At 43.2% G+C, this 18,373-nt stretch overlaps 1 protein-coding gene across 1 annotated transcript in view; it reads left to right on the forward strand.

Moving 5' to 3' along the window:
* The window catches only part of CFAP53 (cilia and flagella associated protein 53), a 40,589-nt gene extending 23,320 nt beyond the window's left edge, over positions 1–17,269 (forward strand). Inside the window, exons 2-8 of the mRNA XM_009273830.1 lie at positions 511–740; positions 3,134–3,307; positions 9,683–9,986; positions 13,401–13,619; positions 14,701–14,917; positions 15,435–15,537; positions 17,029–17,269. Coding sequence (XP_009272105.1) covers positions 511–740; positions 3,134–3,307; positions 9,683–9,986; positions 13,401–13,619; positions 14,701–14,917; positions 15,435–15,537; positions 17,029–17,269 — 1,488 coding nt within the window. The remainder of the gene's footprint in view (positions 1–510; positions 741–3,133; positions 3,308–9,682; positions 9,987–13,400; positions 13,620–14,700; positions 14,918–15,434; positions 15,538–17,028) is intronic.
* The last annotated feature ends 1,104 nt before the right edge of the window (positions 17,270–18,373 follow it).

The following is an 18,373-nucleotide window of genomic DNA, read 5'->3' on the forward strand; positions in this document are numbered from 1 at the left end:
TCGCGGTGCGGGTTGAGGGCCTCGGGAGGACCCGCCGCCGTCCGTTGCGGGTCCCCGGGGGAGCCGGTCCGACTGTACCCGCGCGGGGCGAGGTCGCTCCTTTGCGGGGACGCGGGCCCCGCGTGTGCGCGGTGGGGTGCGGCAGCGTGCGAGGAGGCGCTCGGAGCCCCGGGGAGCTGTGCCGGAGAGGGAGGCGGCCGGAGGTTACCCGCGGTGAGAACGCTTGTTCGGTGTGCGTAAAGCAGGCCATAACCATCCCCTCGGGTGAACAGGGTAAGGCGTAAACCGCAGCCGGGGCCACAGACAAGTGCTGGCACCTGAAGCCATTTCATGCTCCCGTACTGGTGTGGTGCTCCTCAAGGTGAGGCTTGTCGGGATTGACCCCTAATTAGCCTGAACTCTCATCATTTGGTGTTACGTGCTTATTTGGTCATCAATTCAACTATAAAAAAAACCACCGCAGAATAGCTGATTACATTTTCACCACTGATAACACGCTTTCTCTTACAGAGAGCCAAGCCTCCTAAAGAACAAACAAGTGAAACTTTTGTCTTGGCCCGCAGACAGAAAGAAAAGGAACTCCTCGAATATGCCGACTTCTTAAAGCTGTACAACCAGCATCGCACCGTCTATGAGTGGCAGCAACGCAGCGAACAAAAATGGCTGCACAGCGTCGTGCGGAGAAAGGTGGACGCGACAGTGCAGGAGTATCTGGCAGGGACTGATGAGAGACGGGAGAGGTAGCAAACAAGTAGCTAATACCAATATCTGCCCTACTGTTTTCAACTGAACTCTGTGCTTAGAGGAATGATTGTGGGAAAAACACTCGGCTGAGCTCAGCTCTGTACGTTACGCTGCGCGTTGCGGCATGGTATTTGTTATTCATCGTAGCAGAAAGCATAGGCGTGCTTAACTGGCGGTCAAGCAGCAACGCTGAGCAAACAGTAGCCTTTGGGCTCTTGTTGCTAGTACTAGCCACTGAGCCAATCACTAGAGATACGTATTCAAACACAGTAACTAGTACAGTTTAGGCGGCATTTAGAGCCTTGTCTGTCAAATGCGAGATAAAAGTAGTAGTATGGCACTTTCGTTGCTTGATTTTTTTTTTTTTTTTTTAAAGAGAATGAAGAGTACTTTGATAAAAGTGTCAGAAGCTCTAATTGTTGGGTGTAACTGAGGGTTTTGTTGCAACCTCGTTAAGTTAACGTTTAGGTCCTACAAGTAATACTTTGCAGCACAGGCAGTTGAAAGAAATGAAAATTTGTCAGAAGCCTGTCAAAAATAGTAAAGATGAGGCTTATTGCTGTCTTGTAAAGAACAGAATTGTGCTGTGTTGTTCTTAGGAAAAAAAAATTGTATAGTTTAATTTCTCAGTTCCACTTTTCTTTAAAGTGACTTTGGAGCTGTGAAAGTCGTCAGTTTGGTGTCCCGGTCTGATGTATCTTCATAGGACAGGAGTTGTACATCAATGGCACAGAATCACTGAGATTGGAAGGAACCTCCTGATATCTAGTTCAAGCCCCTTGCTCAAGCAGGCTCACCTAGAGCAGGTTGCCCAGGACCCTGTTGAGTTTTGCTTATCTCCGCGCATGGAGACTCCACCACCTCTGTGGGCAACCTGAGTTTTGCTTATCTCCACGCATGGAGATTCCACCACCTCTGTGGGCAACCTGTTCCAGTATTTGACCACCCTCACAGTAAAGGAAAAAAAAGTGTTTTCTTATGTTCAGGTGGAATTTCACATGTTTTAATTTGCACCCATTGCCTTTTGTCCTGTCACTGGGCACTACTGAGAAGAAGCTTCTCCCGTTTCTGCGTTCCCTCCCTTCAGGTATTTATATACATTGTAAGATCTCCCTGAACCTTCTCTTCTCCAGGCTGAACAGTGCCAGCTCTCTCAGGAGAGAGAGGTCTTTAGGAGAGGTTCTCCTTGTAGGAGAGATGCTCCAGTCCCTTAATCATCTTCGTGGCCCTTCCACTAAGTCTGTATCTTTCTTGCACTGGGGAGCCCAGGGTTGGACCCAGCACTCCGGATGAGATCTCATCAGAGCTGAGAGGAAGGATCACCTCCCTTTGACCTGCTGGCAGTGCTCTTCCCCATGCAGCCCAAGATGCTGTTGGCCTTCTTTGCCGCAAGGGTGCGTTGCTGGCTTATGTTCAGCTTGTCTGCCAGGATCCCCCCCCCAGTCCTTTTCTGCAGAGCCGCTTTCCAGCCAGACGGCCGCCAGCGTGTACCAATGCATGGGGCAGTTCCTCCCCAGGTGCAGGATTTTTGTTGAACCTCAAGGGGTTTGTGTTTATTTAGCTGCTTAAGATCCCCATGCTGTCTTAGCAGGGAGACTCGGCTCGGTACATGGTGAAGAGAGTGCAATTCAGTTTCCAGAATTAGTAGGTCTTTGGCTTTGCTCCTGTAACTCCCACCAGCAGTGCCAGCGTAGGTCCATGGCACTACTGCTCACGCAGTAGCAGGGGCATCCCGTTGCGTAAAAGTGAGAGTGACTTCCCAGAGGCCGCTGTGGCATTAGGGCTGGAATTAGTGAGTCTCTGGATTCCTTAGACCCCAGGTTTCTTACTGCTAGGATTAATAGAGAGGTAAAGGGTGGTGTGTTTAAAAATTGCCAACTTGACATAATTTTCTCATCAAAGATCTTTCAGGATGAGGTGGTTTACGGAGTGATGCTAAAATAACAAAAGGTAGTTTGAGAGAAGATACAATTATAGCTGCATAGAGAAGGGTGGGTAAATACCAGGGAGGGATTATGCTGAAGGATAACAATAGGTCAAGATCAAATGGATATCAGCTGGTGACAAATGTAGTCTGGAAATTAGAAGAATTTGCTTAATGGGGGACTGAAGTTGTTAAGCAGCATTGGAAACGGATTTGTAAGATAAGGAGCTTAAATTGTGCCAGGACAGAATCGCTCATGTTGTGCTGTAAGATCCCCTCTGTGGGCACAACAGGAGTGATCCCCAAGTTAAAATTTGATGTTCCCTTGGTTGTTCCTTTCTTTGGCATTTGCAAGAAGTGTTGAAAGGAGCCCGGTACCCATTTTGCACTCATAACAAATAAACTCGAACTTCATCCTTCAACGGAAGGATTGTTTTAGCTTTTATTTAAATGTTTTCATTACAGGCTTCGTGAGCTTCTGGAGGCAGAGGAAAGTAGGTACTTAGCTGAGATGGAGTCACTTAAAGAAACGGTACTGGAGAAACAAGAGAAAATGAGGAAGCAAGCAAAATTACTGGAAGAGAAGAGAGAAAAAGAAAGACAACAGCTGGTGGCTGAAAAACGAGAGCAGCAATTCAGGTATCTTACAAAATAGAATTTGGGTGAAGTAAATACAAAGAGGCAATTTAACAAGAAGGTGGCAATAATAAACTGAGGAAGGAAAGATGAATGTGATTGAAATGATAAAACAAACAAACAAAAAAAAGAAGGTGGTTTGGATAGAGGCATATGAGCTTTGCCAGAAGTTGAAAGGCCTCAGCTACGTTGCATGCAGTGGAGCAGAGTATAGTGTTTTTCTGACTTTCGATGAAGGGGGTGAATTTCAACCAGGGATCCAAATTTGCAATGCTTTTTCAATAGAGATGAAGGCAACAGGTACAGAGAACTGTACTGCCTCCGTTAGTTGATTTAAGTGTTGAGATACCATGAAAACATTCTTCCAAGTGTAGCGCGAAACTCCTTGTCCTGTATGAGCATCCCTGCACTTTCACCTGCCAAGTCAGCTGGTTTTGTAATTCTTTGTTCTGGCACATAGTTCTATTTCAGCTTTATACTATTGGAGTGAAAAGGGTTCATGGAAGGTTAATTTGGCCTAAATCATGCTTATTAAGCTAATACATGAAAGATCCTTGAAAAGTTAAGATTGTCCAAAAAGTCAGTGTTGTTATTTATTGTGTACTTTTCAAGAGTACCAGCCAAAGCTAAGGTTTTAATGCAGCCTGAAGTTCTGTGCCAGGTCTTCCTAGATACGGAGCTTGTCAGCATCTTTTGAAGTCATTAAGATTTGCAGGTGCTTGTCAAGCCCTGAGGCCTTGGCATGAAATCTGACTTGTTCAATTCTTGGAAATCTGGTTTTCTGAGGAAGGGATGAAAATAATATTAATGTAACTTAATTGTAATCATTTGAAGTGTCTCTTCCCAGCCTCCCACAGTGCTGTGGAAATCCACAACACCTGCTTCTCAGTGTGCAGAGGCTGGGGATAAAAATCAACACTTGCTTTCACTTGTGCATAAACCTCTAATTAACTACTTTCACAGATAAATGTGGGGTTTATTGACTGAGACAGGTGTTAAGGCAGTGTGTGCACTTCTAAATTCACATGCTGGCTTTAAAATATGGTCCTCCAATTTACAGTTCCTAGTTTGTTCTCTACCCTTCATGCAAAGTGGTTGAAATTCATGTCTAAAATTGTTTAGAGGAGACGCTGCTGGAGTGCCTTTTATTTTGTACTTGTAGCTTGTCTTACATGCTAAGGAGAAGGGATTCGGCTTGTGGTTTAGACACCTAAAGGTAGGTGTCTAAGTGTTGGTATCTATATTCACTGGGAATCTGAAATCGTGTTCTACTCAGTAGATCCTCATTGAGGTCAGGACAGTTAAAGGAACCTAATGTCATCCTCAAGTAGGCATATACTGGTCTGCCAGTTGAACTGCACCCTAGCCTCCACTGACTGCATTAATTAGGTTCTCATTAATTAGAATGGGAATTTAGCTCACATGTGGATTCCTGTTCAGATGCCTAATTTTAGATATTTTAATTGCAAAATGAATCCCACCAGTGAATCTCATCATCTGGTGATACATACTTGGACTTTCATGCTGCAGTTGCCTGTCTTAATGTCTCAGGTCCTCTTTTTTTTCCCAGTACAACCCTATTGAGATAAGGTTTGCTCAGTCTCACGGGACCGTTCCCATCATCCTTCTACCTTTCCCAGTCTGCTTTTGGATCTAGGCAATACTCATACCACTGGAGCTTTACTGGTGGCGTTCTGCTGGCTGCAGTTCTTCAGAGGATTTAGAGGCAGTGGAATCATCTTTCTTCACAGCTGTTGTGAGTGGCAATCTTTGAGTATCTTTGCAAATGAATCTTCATCCTACAGTGCACAGAGTCTTTCTCTTTGAGTATCCTGATGTAATGGAAATACATTTCCATAGTCAGCTCTTCCCTCTGTTCCTCTAGCTCTGTCTCTTTCTACTTTTAAATTAAGGTCCCTATAAAAAACCCAAAACTTTAATAACACCAGCTGACAACAGTTCACCTTGTCTGTTGATCTCTGCTTCGAAAGACAGATATCTTTCTTCATCTATATGCTTAGTAATATTTTAAAGTCTTTTCTTCTCTGTCCTTCTCCAATGAGAAAGGAAGTCGTTACTGTGGCGATCGATTCTGATCAGATTAGTAACTTCTAATATCTGAATCTGCATGTATTTGTCTTTAAGTAGCCCCAAATCTTTTCCTCCCCCCGCTGTTAGCTGTTACTCTTCCTCCTAAACCATCCTGCTCCGTGCAGAGCTGGTATATTATATAAAAATATACCTAGTATATTAGGTACATTATAAAACAGATGCAAAAACAGAAATTAAAAGAGGGTGAGGTAAAGATGAAATAAATAACATGAAAAATAAAAATAGTGTTTATTAATGGTACAAAACATATTTTCTTCCCGTGCCCCAATGGATTGTCTTGCACACCCCACTTTGGAGACCGTTGCTCTAGGGCACACCCAGAGGAGCCCTGGGAGGTCCTTTCAGTAACAGGTGGATATGCACATGATTTTCTCTTTGCCTGTGAGTTTACAACTATTTTGAATGTCTTTCTGAAACCTAATACAGACTTCTTTATATTTCTTTTAACTTTAAGCAAGACGCTCCACTCTTTTGCAGGTATCGATTCTCAAACCTGAGGTATAGGAGCACCTGTAGCGCACAGCGCTCCAGTACATTATTCCAGAGTACTAAAAGGCAGCTCTTTTATCAGCCATGTGGGCTGGGTTTGGAGCTGTAGCCTGAGGATGTAGATTTAACAGCTTCTCAGTAGTGATGTTAGCCAGGAACAGTCCTTCGTCGCAAGGTGACAGAGGGCACGGTCCTCAGACCACCGGAGCCCTGCTGGAATTCATTTTCATGAAGGGCTACAACTTGTATGAAAGCCAGTTCTAGCCCGAGGGCACGTTCGTCATTGGTGTCTTTAAAGAAAATTGCAATGTCTTAAAATTTGCATAAACCACATATTACATCCTCTTTCTTGTGATAACATCAGAAGCATCCATACAGAGGATGTTGTTATCACAGCAGCTTTGTACTGCAGCCGTAAAATGAATAAATAACTGTTGGGGGAGGGGGAAAAAATGCAGTTTCTGTCTTTGGGAAGTGGCTACATACAGGCACAATTTTGATGTTAAGAAGCTTAGGATAGCAAAGTGAGGAAGAAAAACAGCCATCTGGGGGAGCAGATGTTTATAGGTTGCTGGAAAAGCTGCTTTGAAGGAATTATTTTGATGAAATCGAGCAATTACAGGGTTATTTTCTATTAAAATTCTAACCATGCCGAACTTTTATTTAACTTCTCTTCCCCTCTGAGAATTCAATTAAATTCAGATTAGTTTATAATCATGAAAAAGAATAACTAAGTCTTTATTCCTTCTCTGCTGAGAGAACTTTGAACCCATTGTGTTAAGGTAATACAGTTATTTCTAATGGTGTAAGATTTCAAATCTTAATAGTGGCATGTTTCCCTCAGAACATTTGAGAAATATGGTTTTTGTGAATACTGAATTAGTACTGTAGTCTTTAATCACCACTAACTCCTACCCAGGAGTTGGAAGATAGATCCCAGTGTTAAAATGTAAGAAAACCGGCGATGACGTAGTATGTTTGACCTCCTTGAAGGCAGGGGCACCTCTTGGAGTGTGCCATGGCTCACGGCACGCACATCGCTGTGCTGCTCTCTGCTTTTGTTGTTGGGACAACCAGTGGATGAGTAGTCAGAAGGTTCCCGTCTCATACAAGGAAGTAAAACAGCCATCCCTTTTCACTAGCCTGCGCTGGCGTCTGCCCCTTCGTTCCTGTGTTTACTCGCCCTTCTCTTCTGAGGACCTGAGCTAAGGATTGTTCCTTGTTCCAGGGACAGTTTCTCCTTTAGAGGATACAAGCCCAACTCTCAGAGAAGAGCGCAACATTTGGTTAGAGGATGTGGCGTGCCCTAGGATTGGGGGAGAAAAGTGCTAAGTGTGGGAGGCTTTCTCTTAGGGAGACTTGATGTTGATGAAAGGGGACTTGGCAGATTACTGTTGTTTCTTCTCAGTCAGGAACAGTTAAGAGGCTAGAAATGACTTCTGGGTATCAAGTAAAACGAGAATTTTGTTTTCATGGCACTGCTTTCCCTTTTATCATTTGTGTATAGCGCTTAGCACCTTTCACCACTGCCTCCAGGGCATTAGGTGCTTTACAGGTAGAGGATGAAGAGAGATGCCCTTGGCCCCAGAAGCTTACAGCTGAAATGTGAGGCAGCAAACAGTGAATGCCGACAGGAAGAAAATGTGGCGAGACCTCTGCTTCTGCATGAAATTACAGGTCAAGCATTGTGTTCTTTGGCTGTATCTCACTCCTGCAGCACCAAGGGAGAGTGAGGTGTAGCAATCCTTCCCCTCTGCAGTCACAGCTCTGGTTTTGCACCGCTCCACTGTAAGTTTGGCTGGTTGGATGGCTCTCGCTGTGGCACTGAGAACAGGGTCAGGCTGGCTTTTGGCACTGTCACTTTTTCTGTCTGTCGGCAGCTTGTTCAGCTGGTTCTGAACTGGAGGAGGGCTATTCGGGGAAACGCTCTTTGTGGTTTATAAGCCCTAAGTAATTTTTATTAGGCTGGCTTAGCATGGAGTTTTATTGGTAAAGCTTTGGAAGATCTTGTAAGCCAACGCATAATTATTACATGCTGGTAGTTGCCTCAGCCACATATTAATGATACCAGGAGCTGCGCTTGTTCTGGGCTTGTTAGCGGGAGGTGACGAAGGAGTGCTGTCAAGTAAAGAAGCCACTATTCTAGAGCATAATCTTACTAGTTTTAGGGCAGAAATGAGTTATAGACTACCGGTCACATCCTGTGTTGCTAAACTCTCTCCCTGTTTGCCTCGTTGCCAGTGGATATAGCAGTTGACCTCAGGGAGAGGCCAAATTTGCATCGTTTCTGTAGCCTCTGTGGAGGTGTGAACCCATGGCCCCAGACAGAGAATAGTGCTCTTATTAATTCTATACCCGAAACCCAGGTCAGGGAATATAGAGGCGGGTTTAGATGGAGACAGCAGCTATTGGACTTGGGAATCATTTAGAAAAGTGAAGACTTTATGTAGACAGATCCTTAGCAAAGCCACAGAGCATGAAAAAGCAAACCACCAAATATCTATCTTTAGTGCTGGCAAACTGAGTTTTAAGTTTAAAAAAAAAATCTTAGGCAATGGAATTCATTCAGATTTTGTTTCATTGCTGTGGTTATGAAAATTAAGTAACTATCCTGATGTGGAGAATGATAGTACTATGAAATAGTTGCTTGATGAATATTTAATGTTTTTGCTACACAGGATTGTCAGCTAAACACTGTATAAAGTAATAGTATTTCACATTGTACAGGTAACTACTGCTGTCATGCAGTGGTTCAAGACTCAGTCAATGATATCTAATGATGTCTGCTATGAATTCCTAAACAGCATTGCAATAATCTGTAGAAGATGGTTTCATTCAGCGTGAAATTGTGAGATATCTTTTTACTTCACAGCATTCATGTGTGTCTATCACAGCTTACAGATCCTTAACGCTTGTAGATCTTCACCATTGTCTGCTAGTTTCACATTTTGATTTTACAAAAATCTACATCCTGGTTATAGAACAGAATTAAAATGCTTGTATATTGTTCAAATTAAATATTGTTTGATAGCACATGTGGATCTCAGTAGTGCTTTTTTTTGTAAAAATAAAAGCAGGATCTCTAAATACTGGCGTGTTCTTCAACTGAAGATAAGTATCTGCTTATATGCAACTCAATTGCAGCGAGTAAATGAAAATTGAAAGCTGTATTACTTGTTTGACTTTCTAGCTCCTCCAGGCTTTTATTGCAACTTTTCTGAATTATCCCGCAAAACTTCATTAAAAAAACTAATAAATTTCTAGTGGTTCCTGTTCAACTGTGTAACCTAAATTTCCGCTCTCAGAGTATTTTCTGAATATGAATGAGCTTTCAAGTGACTAGTAAACCTATTTTAAGTCTTCATTTGAATAAAGAGCAACCTACATGTTTGAACAAGAGTAGCGTGCATGTGGTTTATATGTTAGAAATATTATATATATATAAAAGAAACTGCACACAATGCATGTTCCAACTGCATATATAACAAACACCTTGTATATATAAAATATTTGTTGTGCATGTGTATATATATTATTTTTACAAGTGCAAATATAGGACCTGCTCTTCAACTGATTAAGGTCAAAATCTCCATCAAATCGGGCTCTCGGTGATTCCTTAGGCCTCACAAGGGGTCAGTGTCAGACCAGATGTAGAATGTGGCATCCTGAGCCGTAGTCCTCCGAGTAGTTATGAGCTGAGAGCCTCCATCCATCACACACCTCCAGACCTGCTTATTATTTTCAGACTTTATTTTTAACTTTTATGTTGCCTTTCAGAGAACAATGCGAGGAGCTTCGTGTACAGTGGATGAAGAAGCATCAGAAGGAATTGTGTGAAGACCGGCTGGCCCAGCTAGCTCTGAAGGAGGAATTGAAAAAGCAACAGGAGAAGGAGGAGCAGATGTTTGCAGAGCTTTGGAAAGAGGATAGGCTGGCTAAGGAAAAGCGAGAGGCGGTGGAGATGCAGAAGTCAGCAGAGCAGAATCGGGAAATCCTGAACGCGCTCAGTGCCCAGGTAGCGGTGCTCAGTGCTCACAAAGAGGAGGCGAAGCGGCTGAAGGAAGAAGAGGCTCGATTGCTGGTAATTTCCGTATCATTCTGAATTCAGGGTTGTGTATAAGGCCCTCCTAATGATAGGCTTACTAGACATTTAGATTAACCCATACCTTATTTGTATCTTCACTGATTCCATTAGTATCTGAGACTGTCCTATTATGCTAAGCCTCTTTTCCAGAGCTGTGGCAAATGCATTCCTGTTTAGAGGGAAATACATCTTTTGAAACTTAGCATTGTAAAGGATTTTGGCATTCAAAGCCTCTCGGAGCCTTTGTGGGAAATGGAAATGTTTTTAAGCTTTTGCCAGACATCTTTTCAATTTTCTCATTTCCAGTTTCCTGCGAGTTAGCTAGAGGGTCTTGTGTCCCAGCTGTAATCCCTAACATTAGACCATGATACGTATGTTTAATCATCACAGTAAGTGCACTGGGAGGAAGCAGCAAGAGTGTGCTGCTCCCAGAAGGGAAGGTGAGCCAGGAGCTGAAGGTGACAGCAGGGCAGGCAAGTATGCTGTCCTCCCCGACAAGAGTCCCACAGTACCCGAAGGAACAAGCCGAGCAGGTCTGCTGACAGTAACCGGGGTAATCTAACAGTCCAAACTGCTGGGCAGGTCTGTAGTGGTGAAGTCCAACATGAAGCCAGCAAGTCAAGTCAGCAGGTCTGGATCAGGATCGACCTCAGGCACAGGCGTACCTGCAGCATAGCTCACGTAGGCACCAAGGGCGAGAGACTGAGCCTAACTGCAGCTCCCAAGTGTCTCCTCTCAGCCCTTTCTCACACCGCTCTTTCCCAGCTCTCCGATCCCAGGCTCACGTCGGGGCTGGCTGCGAGCGCAGGCAGCCAAACCCCTGCGGGGAGGTTGCAGAGCCTGTTGGTGCACTCGGGACCCTGACACATGCACGAGGAGACACACTTATGTGAAAAATCCCAACTGCTTATGCCCCAGCTGACTGAATTTCAGAATCTATGTCCATTCTTTTTTTTAACATTAGCAAGCAGTGCCTAAGCTTTCTTGCCTATTAGCGCTGGCTGCTGGTGGGCGTCACATCGCGGAAGGCGTTTGGCTACCTTGGCCCAACTCTTTGGCCACTACCCTTCCCCCCCCCCTTATCTCTCTCCAGTGTAGGCTTGCTGTAGTTGTGCTGGCTCTGGTGGGGCTTGCTAGTTCACAGTGTTGACTTTGTGAGTTATGGGAGGCTGGTTCAGACTCAGTCTTCATTTTGCAGCTATTTACATGTAGCGACTGAGTCTGTAGGCACTGGAGGCTGATGTTGGCAAGATATATACTCCACTACTTTTTAAAAATAATGACAATAATTAATCTAAAGCTCTGAAAAGCCTGGCTGTAAAACAGTGGAGTCCTTATTCCAAGCTAGACTGTAATGTTTCACTTATTTAAAAACATGCAGAATAAAATTACTTTCTTGTAACAACTTTTAAGGCACTGCCAAACCTCCCAGGCAAAGAACACTTCTACTTAACCGGCCTTTTCAGAAAAATGCTGTTAGAATAGAAGACTTTGTAGCTTCCCCTGAAGACAGCTGCCTTGGGCTCCGTCAAGAAGATAAATTTCTGGTGAAGTGGTTTAGTGTCTGGAAAAAAGCTTTCTTCAAAGGGTCCATAAAGGAGAGTTTCTGTATTGAAAATGGGATGTAATCCTTTTTCAGCAGAAGAGGGATGTGACAGATGGCCTCATTACAAGTTTTTCAGTACAGAGCTGGTAGCCTATAATGATCAGGGGTTTCATCTGGGTGAAGGACGTGCTATGGACGGCTAAGTGTCTCTGTGTATAATGGTTTCTTCTGGTTGTTGCAATGGAAATAGATTGTTTAGGGAAGCAAAACTTGCACCTTTGCCACGATAGACCATATGTGTGCATCAAGATATCTCAGGCTGGATGACAAAATGGAGACAGCAATTTTTGCATTACCTTTTTTAATTAGCTGTTACCTACATTAGCTTCCTTCATCCCCCTCTGTCTTTTTTTTTTCTCCCGTAAAGAATTGTGATATCTTGAAGTGATGGAAATCATGTGAGACTACAGCCAGAATAACAAGTGCTAGACAAGTTTCTGCTGTAGCACTTTGGTCTTGGCTTGCAGATGGATGGTTGGTAATGATTTCTTTGTACATTTGCAATGTTGTGTCACCCCGTCGTATAAACTTTCACAGAGTAAGCACCATGGATCCCATCCTCAGCTGCTCTCATACAACTTCACTGACATCAGAATTCAGCCTAAGACATGTGCCAGCTTGCCCAGTAGACTGCTAGCTATTTCCACCTCCTTTCCTTCTTTACTGTTCAAAGTTTTTTGGCTTACTTAGTGGCTCAAGTAATATATACTGAGTTTCAAAGCTGTTTACCAGCTTCTGAAAGTGGATTTGGCCGTTCAGGAAGATAGCAAAGTCAGCTTTGGCTTTGAAACGCTGGAAGAGTCAGTGGGTGCTTTATGTCCAGCATAACAAGTTATGCTCCTTAGGAGGTGCAGCTTGTACTTCCGTATGGGGAAGATTAGACACGTTGTTTATGGCAAACCTGCTGATGCATGTTAGAATATTTATTGACATTACAGAAGACACATTTAGTTTAAAAACAGGTTATCAAAAACCTGTGTATCTTCAAGACAGCTGAGGCATTGTTTCCGAGACCTGTAGATAAGCTAATGATGGCCACATACTGTTTTACAACTATGAGTGCTTGTAAGCTTATTCAAATGCAGGATGTTCAGGAATTATGCGAAGTTACTTTATTGATGCTGCTTTGGGATTTCTTTTTCTTTTGGCTAAATAATCTTGAATATACATATACCTGTTCGATCTTGAATATACATTTGCTATTTTACATTGTTTCTCTCTTAAGAACTCAACTTTACTGTCCATTTTCCTGTCCTTTCCAATATAAAGTGGAACGGTTTGAAGCCATGGAAATTCAGTAGCTGCCCATCAGAATATAAGGATACAATTACTTTGCGCAACCTTACGCCCGCTAGAGATGCAGTGCTCTGAACATCCGGCACAGACACAGGACAGTTAATATATGCGGAAACAGGAGGAACACATGGCTCTGTTATCGGTTAGTGGTTATGGCTGCGTGTGAAGACTTGGATATAGATCATACGTGCTGCAACGATACCCATTTCTCTAAAGAGATGACTCTGACTATCCACTTGAACTATTTGGAGTACATCGGGCATTCCGGTGTTTTGGTATTGAAGTGCATGTGATAATTAAAGAGAAAAATCCTGAATGCTAATGAATGATATGCTAAAATGTTCATGCTTTAACAGGTCTAATGGATGACACTAATTTTCTAATGTCACTAAGAAAGGCTTTAAATATTTATCTTTGCTCTTCAATGTTCCAATTTAACTAATTCTAGTCATCACTTAGTTTGAAGTTATGCAATGACTTTTACAAGCTGGCTATTTCTACCATTGTAGGAAGAACAGCAGCAACTGCTTAAGCTAGAAAATGAACAACTTCAGATGGAGAAACTACAGAAACAGAAGGAATGCAGGGATACGTTGCTCAGTGCAGCACAGGACAAGAAGAATCGTCTTAATGAAGAAAAACAAGGTGAACTTGCCCTAGAGATGAAGATCTTAGAAAAATCTCTTCAGGAACCCCAGGAAGACACTGAGGAGAAAACAAAAAGAAAAGTAAGGACTAGAGGTGTTCATTGTGAAGTTGTGGGGCAATACCTCATCTAGACTAATTTTGCGGCCCTTAGTGAACTGCACGGTATAAATGCGATCAGACACAAGCCCTTTTCTCTGAACAAGTTGATTCTTTTGTTGCCTGTTGCTTCTCCTCCTGCCAGCACCCTACTTCTCTGAAGAAGCCCATTATCTGTTAAAACCTCAGAGAGTACTTTAAAGCATGCGTTGCAATCAGCAAGGCTACCAGCCTAGACAAAAGAAGGGGGCTCTCGGGAAATCCTGAAATCTTGTCCCTCTGTGCTGATCTCGTTGTGTATAAATCACCCGAGCTTTTTCATCCGTATACTGCATGGACGTAATGGAGGTTAGAAAACCATTTTTTTTTTTGTTTCATGGACCTGATTTATTAAATGTTTGTAACTGCAGAGGAAAGTGAATATTTAACTTATTCTAATTCATTTATAATAAGAAGCGGTTTTAAATCTTTAATAGCTGGATATATAGATGCAAAACCTCACATTAAGTATCTTGGAGATGCCATGAAACCATGGATGTGTCTGTCACTTCCTAAATTTAAAATGAGTAGACTGTCCAACTTCAGGGTGAAAATGGGTCTCAAGATAACTTTGAAAGAGCAGGGATCTGCATTCATTACTCTGCTCAAGGTACTTCGAAGCTCGTGTAGGTTAAGTAAGTTGTAAAAACTCACTGTTAGACCTTGGCACAAAATTAGAGGAGGTGATATTTATTATTCTATTTATTGGATCCCAAGGCTTGTAATGCAGATGATGAAGTAGCCTGGTCAGCTGTGGAAAGTTTGTAAAATGTCTGTGTTGTAGGCAGCTGAGCTGCTATGGGGGAAGGAATCACTCTGTATTTGTCCTGCTCTTACGCTGTTGTCCAGGCACTGTTGACTGGCCAGGAAGAAGATCCTGCACAGCTCTTTCCCATGGCAGGGTTTGGGATGGAGCTCTAGGCTCCCAGTTCCCACACTGGCTGCAAACCACCACTTCTCTTCACGTTTTTGAAAAGCTTTTTTGAACTCGTTTACTCAGATCTGCAAATGTCTGTGTGTTTGCAGCAGGAGCTGTTCAAGGAGCAACAGACTTACCTGGCACACCTGGCTCAACAGCTGGAGGAGGAGAAAGAGCGAGAAAAAGAAGTGGACAAACTCCTCAAAGAAGAGGCGGCAAAGGTTTGGGCCAAGAAGGCTGAGCAAACGCGATTAGAAAAGGAGGCTAGAAAGCAGCTACTGAAAGATGTCCTGGATACAAGACAACTGCAGATGGAGGAGAAGTGTAAGTAATAACAGCTCGCTGTCTGTGCACCAAACCTACCGCATGAATGCAAGTCTTGGCAAAGGCAGAGGCAGTACAACGAACTGCTTTTGGGAAGACCATCTGGCCCAGCATGCACAGGCTGTATGGTTGAGTGGGCAACAATGCTACCGTCTCTGAATCTGCTTCTGAAACTTTACTCCTACAGACATTCCTTACACTAATTTCCCATTGCTATCACCAGAGCAAAGCCTAGTAAAGTAAGGATTGCATGAGCAAGCAGTCATTATTATTAATTATGTTGTTGTTGTTGTTGTTATTATTATGAAGTTCTGAATGTGAAATATTTTCTAATCTGAGTGGGTGGAAAAACAAATAAGCTGAGAATACACTTGCCATTGTTTGTGTGCCTTTTCAGAAGCAACAAAACTCAGGCTTGCTATTTAGGCTACTTGGCTCAAATACAGTCTCACTGTCCCTTCAAGCTTAGCAGTGCTGTTACCGTCTAAAAGTTTGGTTTGTTGGGTTTTTTTTTCAGTGCAGAGAAATGCAAAGGAGCAGGAAGAACTTGCTCAAGAGAGGAAGTTATTAGCTGAAGCAATCACAGAACTCAAACATACAGAAGAAGAAAAATATGCAAGGTATTTTTCTTTTATGCCATCGGTTCATTTCATGGCAGGTCAATCTTTTAAACTTGTGAGTAGTCGAATTCTCATTTTCGGATAACTCGGAGCGCTGCGTGGGCTTTCTTCTGTTCAGAGAGGCTCTGCCACCATGCAGCCTATCAGCTCCGAACTGCTCAATAGTAGCCCTGTTATATTGCAATCGGTATTAAATCACTGATTCTGATCTCATCATACAAATAATGGTGTTTCATTACATATCCTTGTTTTGATCTTTTTGGACCATCATGTGTCTTACATCGATCGTGTTTATTAAATACATCCCCTCACGCTCTGAGCTGTTATTACGAGTGGCAGAGGTCTGGGGAGGAGGGTTAATGAAAGGTTAGTTCGTTACTTACCTAGGAGAACTAGTGTGTTCAGGCTTATTGCTAAACTCCACCCACACACATCCCTTAAACAATTATATAGTCAGCCACCAAGAATACCAGACTACCACACGTAACCCAGCTGCACTGGGCTCTCCTTACCTTACAGTTCCTCAGAGTGAGAATATAGTTATACGCAGTAGCTGAAACGTTCCTCTGGGTGTCAGGCGAAGCCCAGGGCAAAGGGCCTTATTTCACTTACTCAGTTTCCCTCTTGTACTCCCGCCCTTTCTCCACACCAGTCCATGGGAGGTAAACGAGTAGCTCCTTCCAGAGCCAGTATCTGTTGTGTTCTCTGACGGCTTTATTGGTAACAATCTCCTGGATGTGGCAGAAATCTCACCCTTCTGAGGGAAACATGCCGGGCTTCGTTTTGGATGTGCTTCACTTGGCAAAGATGGCATTCAGTGGTGTCAGTAAGTGCTGCGTGGTTCAACTGCGTGGCGTTAGCGCACAGGTCTTGACTAGACTGTTGGCATTTTAAGCGTCTGTATGCCTGAGCATGTAGGTAGGCTTCCACTGCTGCTCCAGAGGGTAGTGAAAGTATGAGTCTCGAGGTAGAATGGAGGAATGATTTCTTCTGACAGCCATTTCCTAGAATATTAGTACAAGGCTGCAGCAGGAGCCTGCACCCTGCCTTCCCCGTTGGCAGTCACTTGTTATCTTCGGAATGAGCGAGTGGAGATGGGGTGTAAGGCTGCTGCAGCAGTGAGCCTGAGCTAGCAAAGAGTCGGCTGGGACCTGACACTCTCATTCTCTGTCCTCTCACTGTCACAGTGAGGGGCAGGGAAGGCGTGCTGATTGCAGGGGGTTGTTCTTGCTCTTTTTTATTTTTTTTTTGTTAAGCACTGATTTTGCAATCTGCTTTATAACATACAACAGAATGCAGTTCATTCTCCAACGAATGTAAGGTTAGCATGTAGCATTTGGTTAGAGTGGTAGTTACTCTTAACACCTAAAAGGAGTTTTGAATGGTTCTTTGGTCTGAGGTTGAATGCTAGCAGATTAAATAATAATAATAAAGATGATTATTTTTTTTTACCCGCACCTCATAAATAAGCTATTTGTATGTCATTTCCAGAAGAGTAAAGGAAGCAAAAGAATACCAAGAGCAGCTCCGGGCTCAAATTGCCTATCGACAACAGGCCCGTGATGCTGAGGAAGAAGAGAAGCAGCGAGAATATGAATCGGGTCTAGCAGCAGAGAGAGCTTACCAAGAAAGAGTACAGGACATTCTATCAAGGCCTTGTGAGAAACTAGCCAAGACCCACCCTTTGAGAAGAAAACTAATGTCTAACACTCAAGAAGATAAAGTACAATGATTTTTTTTTTTTTAGCTCACTTGGTTGCCTTAAAAAAACCCCATTTTCTAAGGGTGTTTATAACCGACTGGAGTTAGCGGACCCCTCTCTGCTCTGATGCTCAAAATATTTAACTGGCAAATAGAAGACACGTGGTATTTTTCAAGGTTATTTTCTTCCCTACTGCATTTTCTTTGACAAAATGACTGATCCAAATCAAAGTGTTTGACATTTTAATACAAGAATACTGTATGTTCTCTGCAGTAATGTATTATTGTGTTATGAATGATATGCAGGCATTCTTTAAAATATGCACAAAGAAAACTTTGTAGAAGTGTTTCAGCAAACTTTTATTAAAATGCCTTTCAAACTGCAAATATTTGCAAAACCTTTTTTGTATTTAGACAAAACGTACTTTGTGACTCATCTTCATTTTCCTTGTTAAATATAAAACTATGAATCTATTTTACTCTAGGCTAGACAGTAAAGAGCCGATATTGCTTTGCATATATTCTGATAGCTGTTGAATGATCTGTGGGATATCAGAGTCCCAAAGCTAGTCTGCGAGACCTTGGCTTGGACAGATTTAATTGTGCAGGACCGAAGTCATCTTTTTCTTGCAGAAAGGGTTTTTATTTATCACGTTGATGGCAACTCTGCCTCTTTGGGCTGCCTTGGATTGCCACCGATGCCATAGTCCGAACACACGGGATGGGGGGGGGATGTCGGAGCACCAACAATATTTTAAGGCAGAGCAATATAAAATGTGGCCAGATGGCAGCAGGAATGTCTCGAAAGGGTTTTGGCAGTGGGGAGAAGGGACACCTCCTCACTGCTCTCTCAGCCCCCCCCCATGTACATGTCCAGGTTGCCCTTTATGCAGGAGGAGCAGTGAGTGGCTCAAGGAGGACAGGTGGGAGCAATCCTGCTTCTCCCCACGGCATTGCCCTCGACCAGCTCCCTGGTCTGTATTTCATTAGCTTCTCCTCTGTGCTTTTCAGAGGAGGGAAGTGAAGAATCCATTTATGACCTCGTATCCTTTCTTGCTCATAGACGTTGCGGCATTCGGAAATGCTTTATCTCCTTTCTCATGTTTTTTCCATTTGAGCCTTTGCTGCTGCTTAT

Source organism: Aptenodytes forsteri, unplaced genomic scaffold, assembly GCF_000699145.1.
Source record: "Aptenodytes forsteri isolate BGI_AS27 unplaced genomic scaffold, ASM69914v1 Scaffold31, whole genome shotgun sequence".
NCBI lineage: Eukaryota > Metazoa > Chordata > Aves > Sphenisciformes > Spheniscidae > Aptenodytes > Aptenodytes forsteri.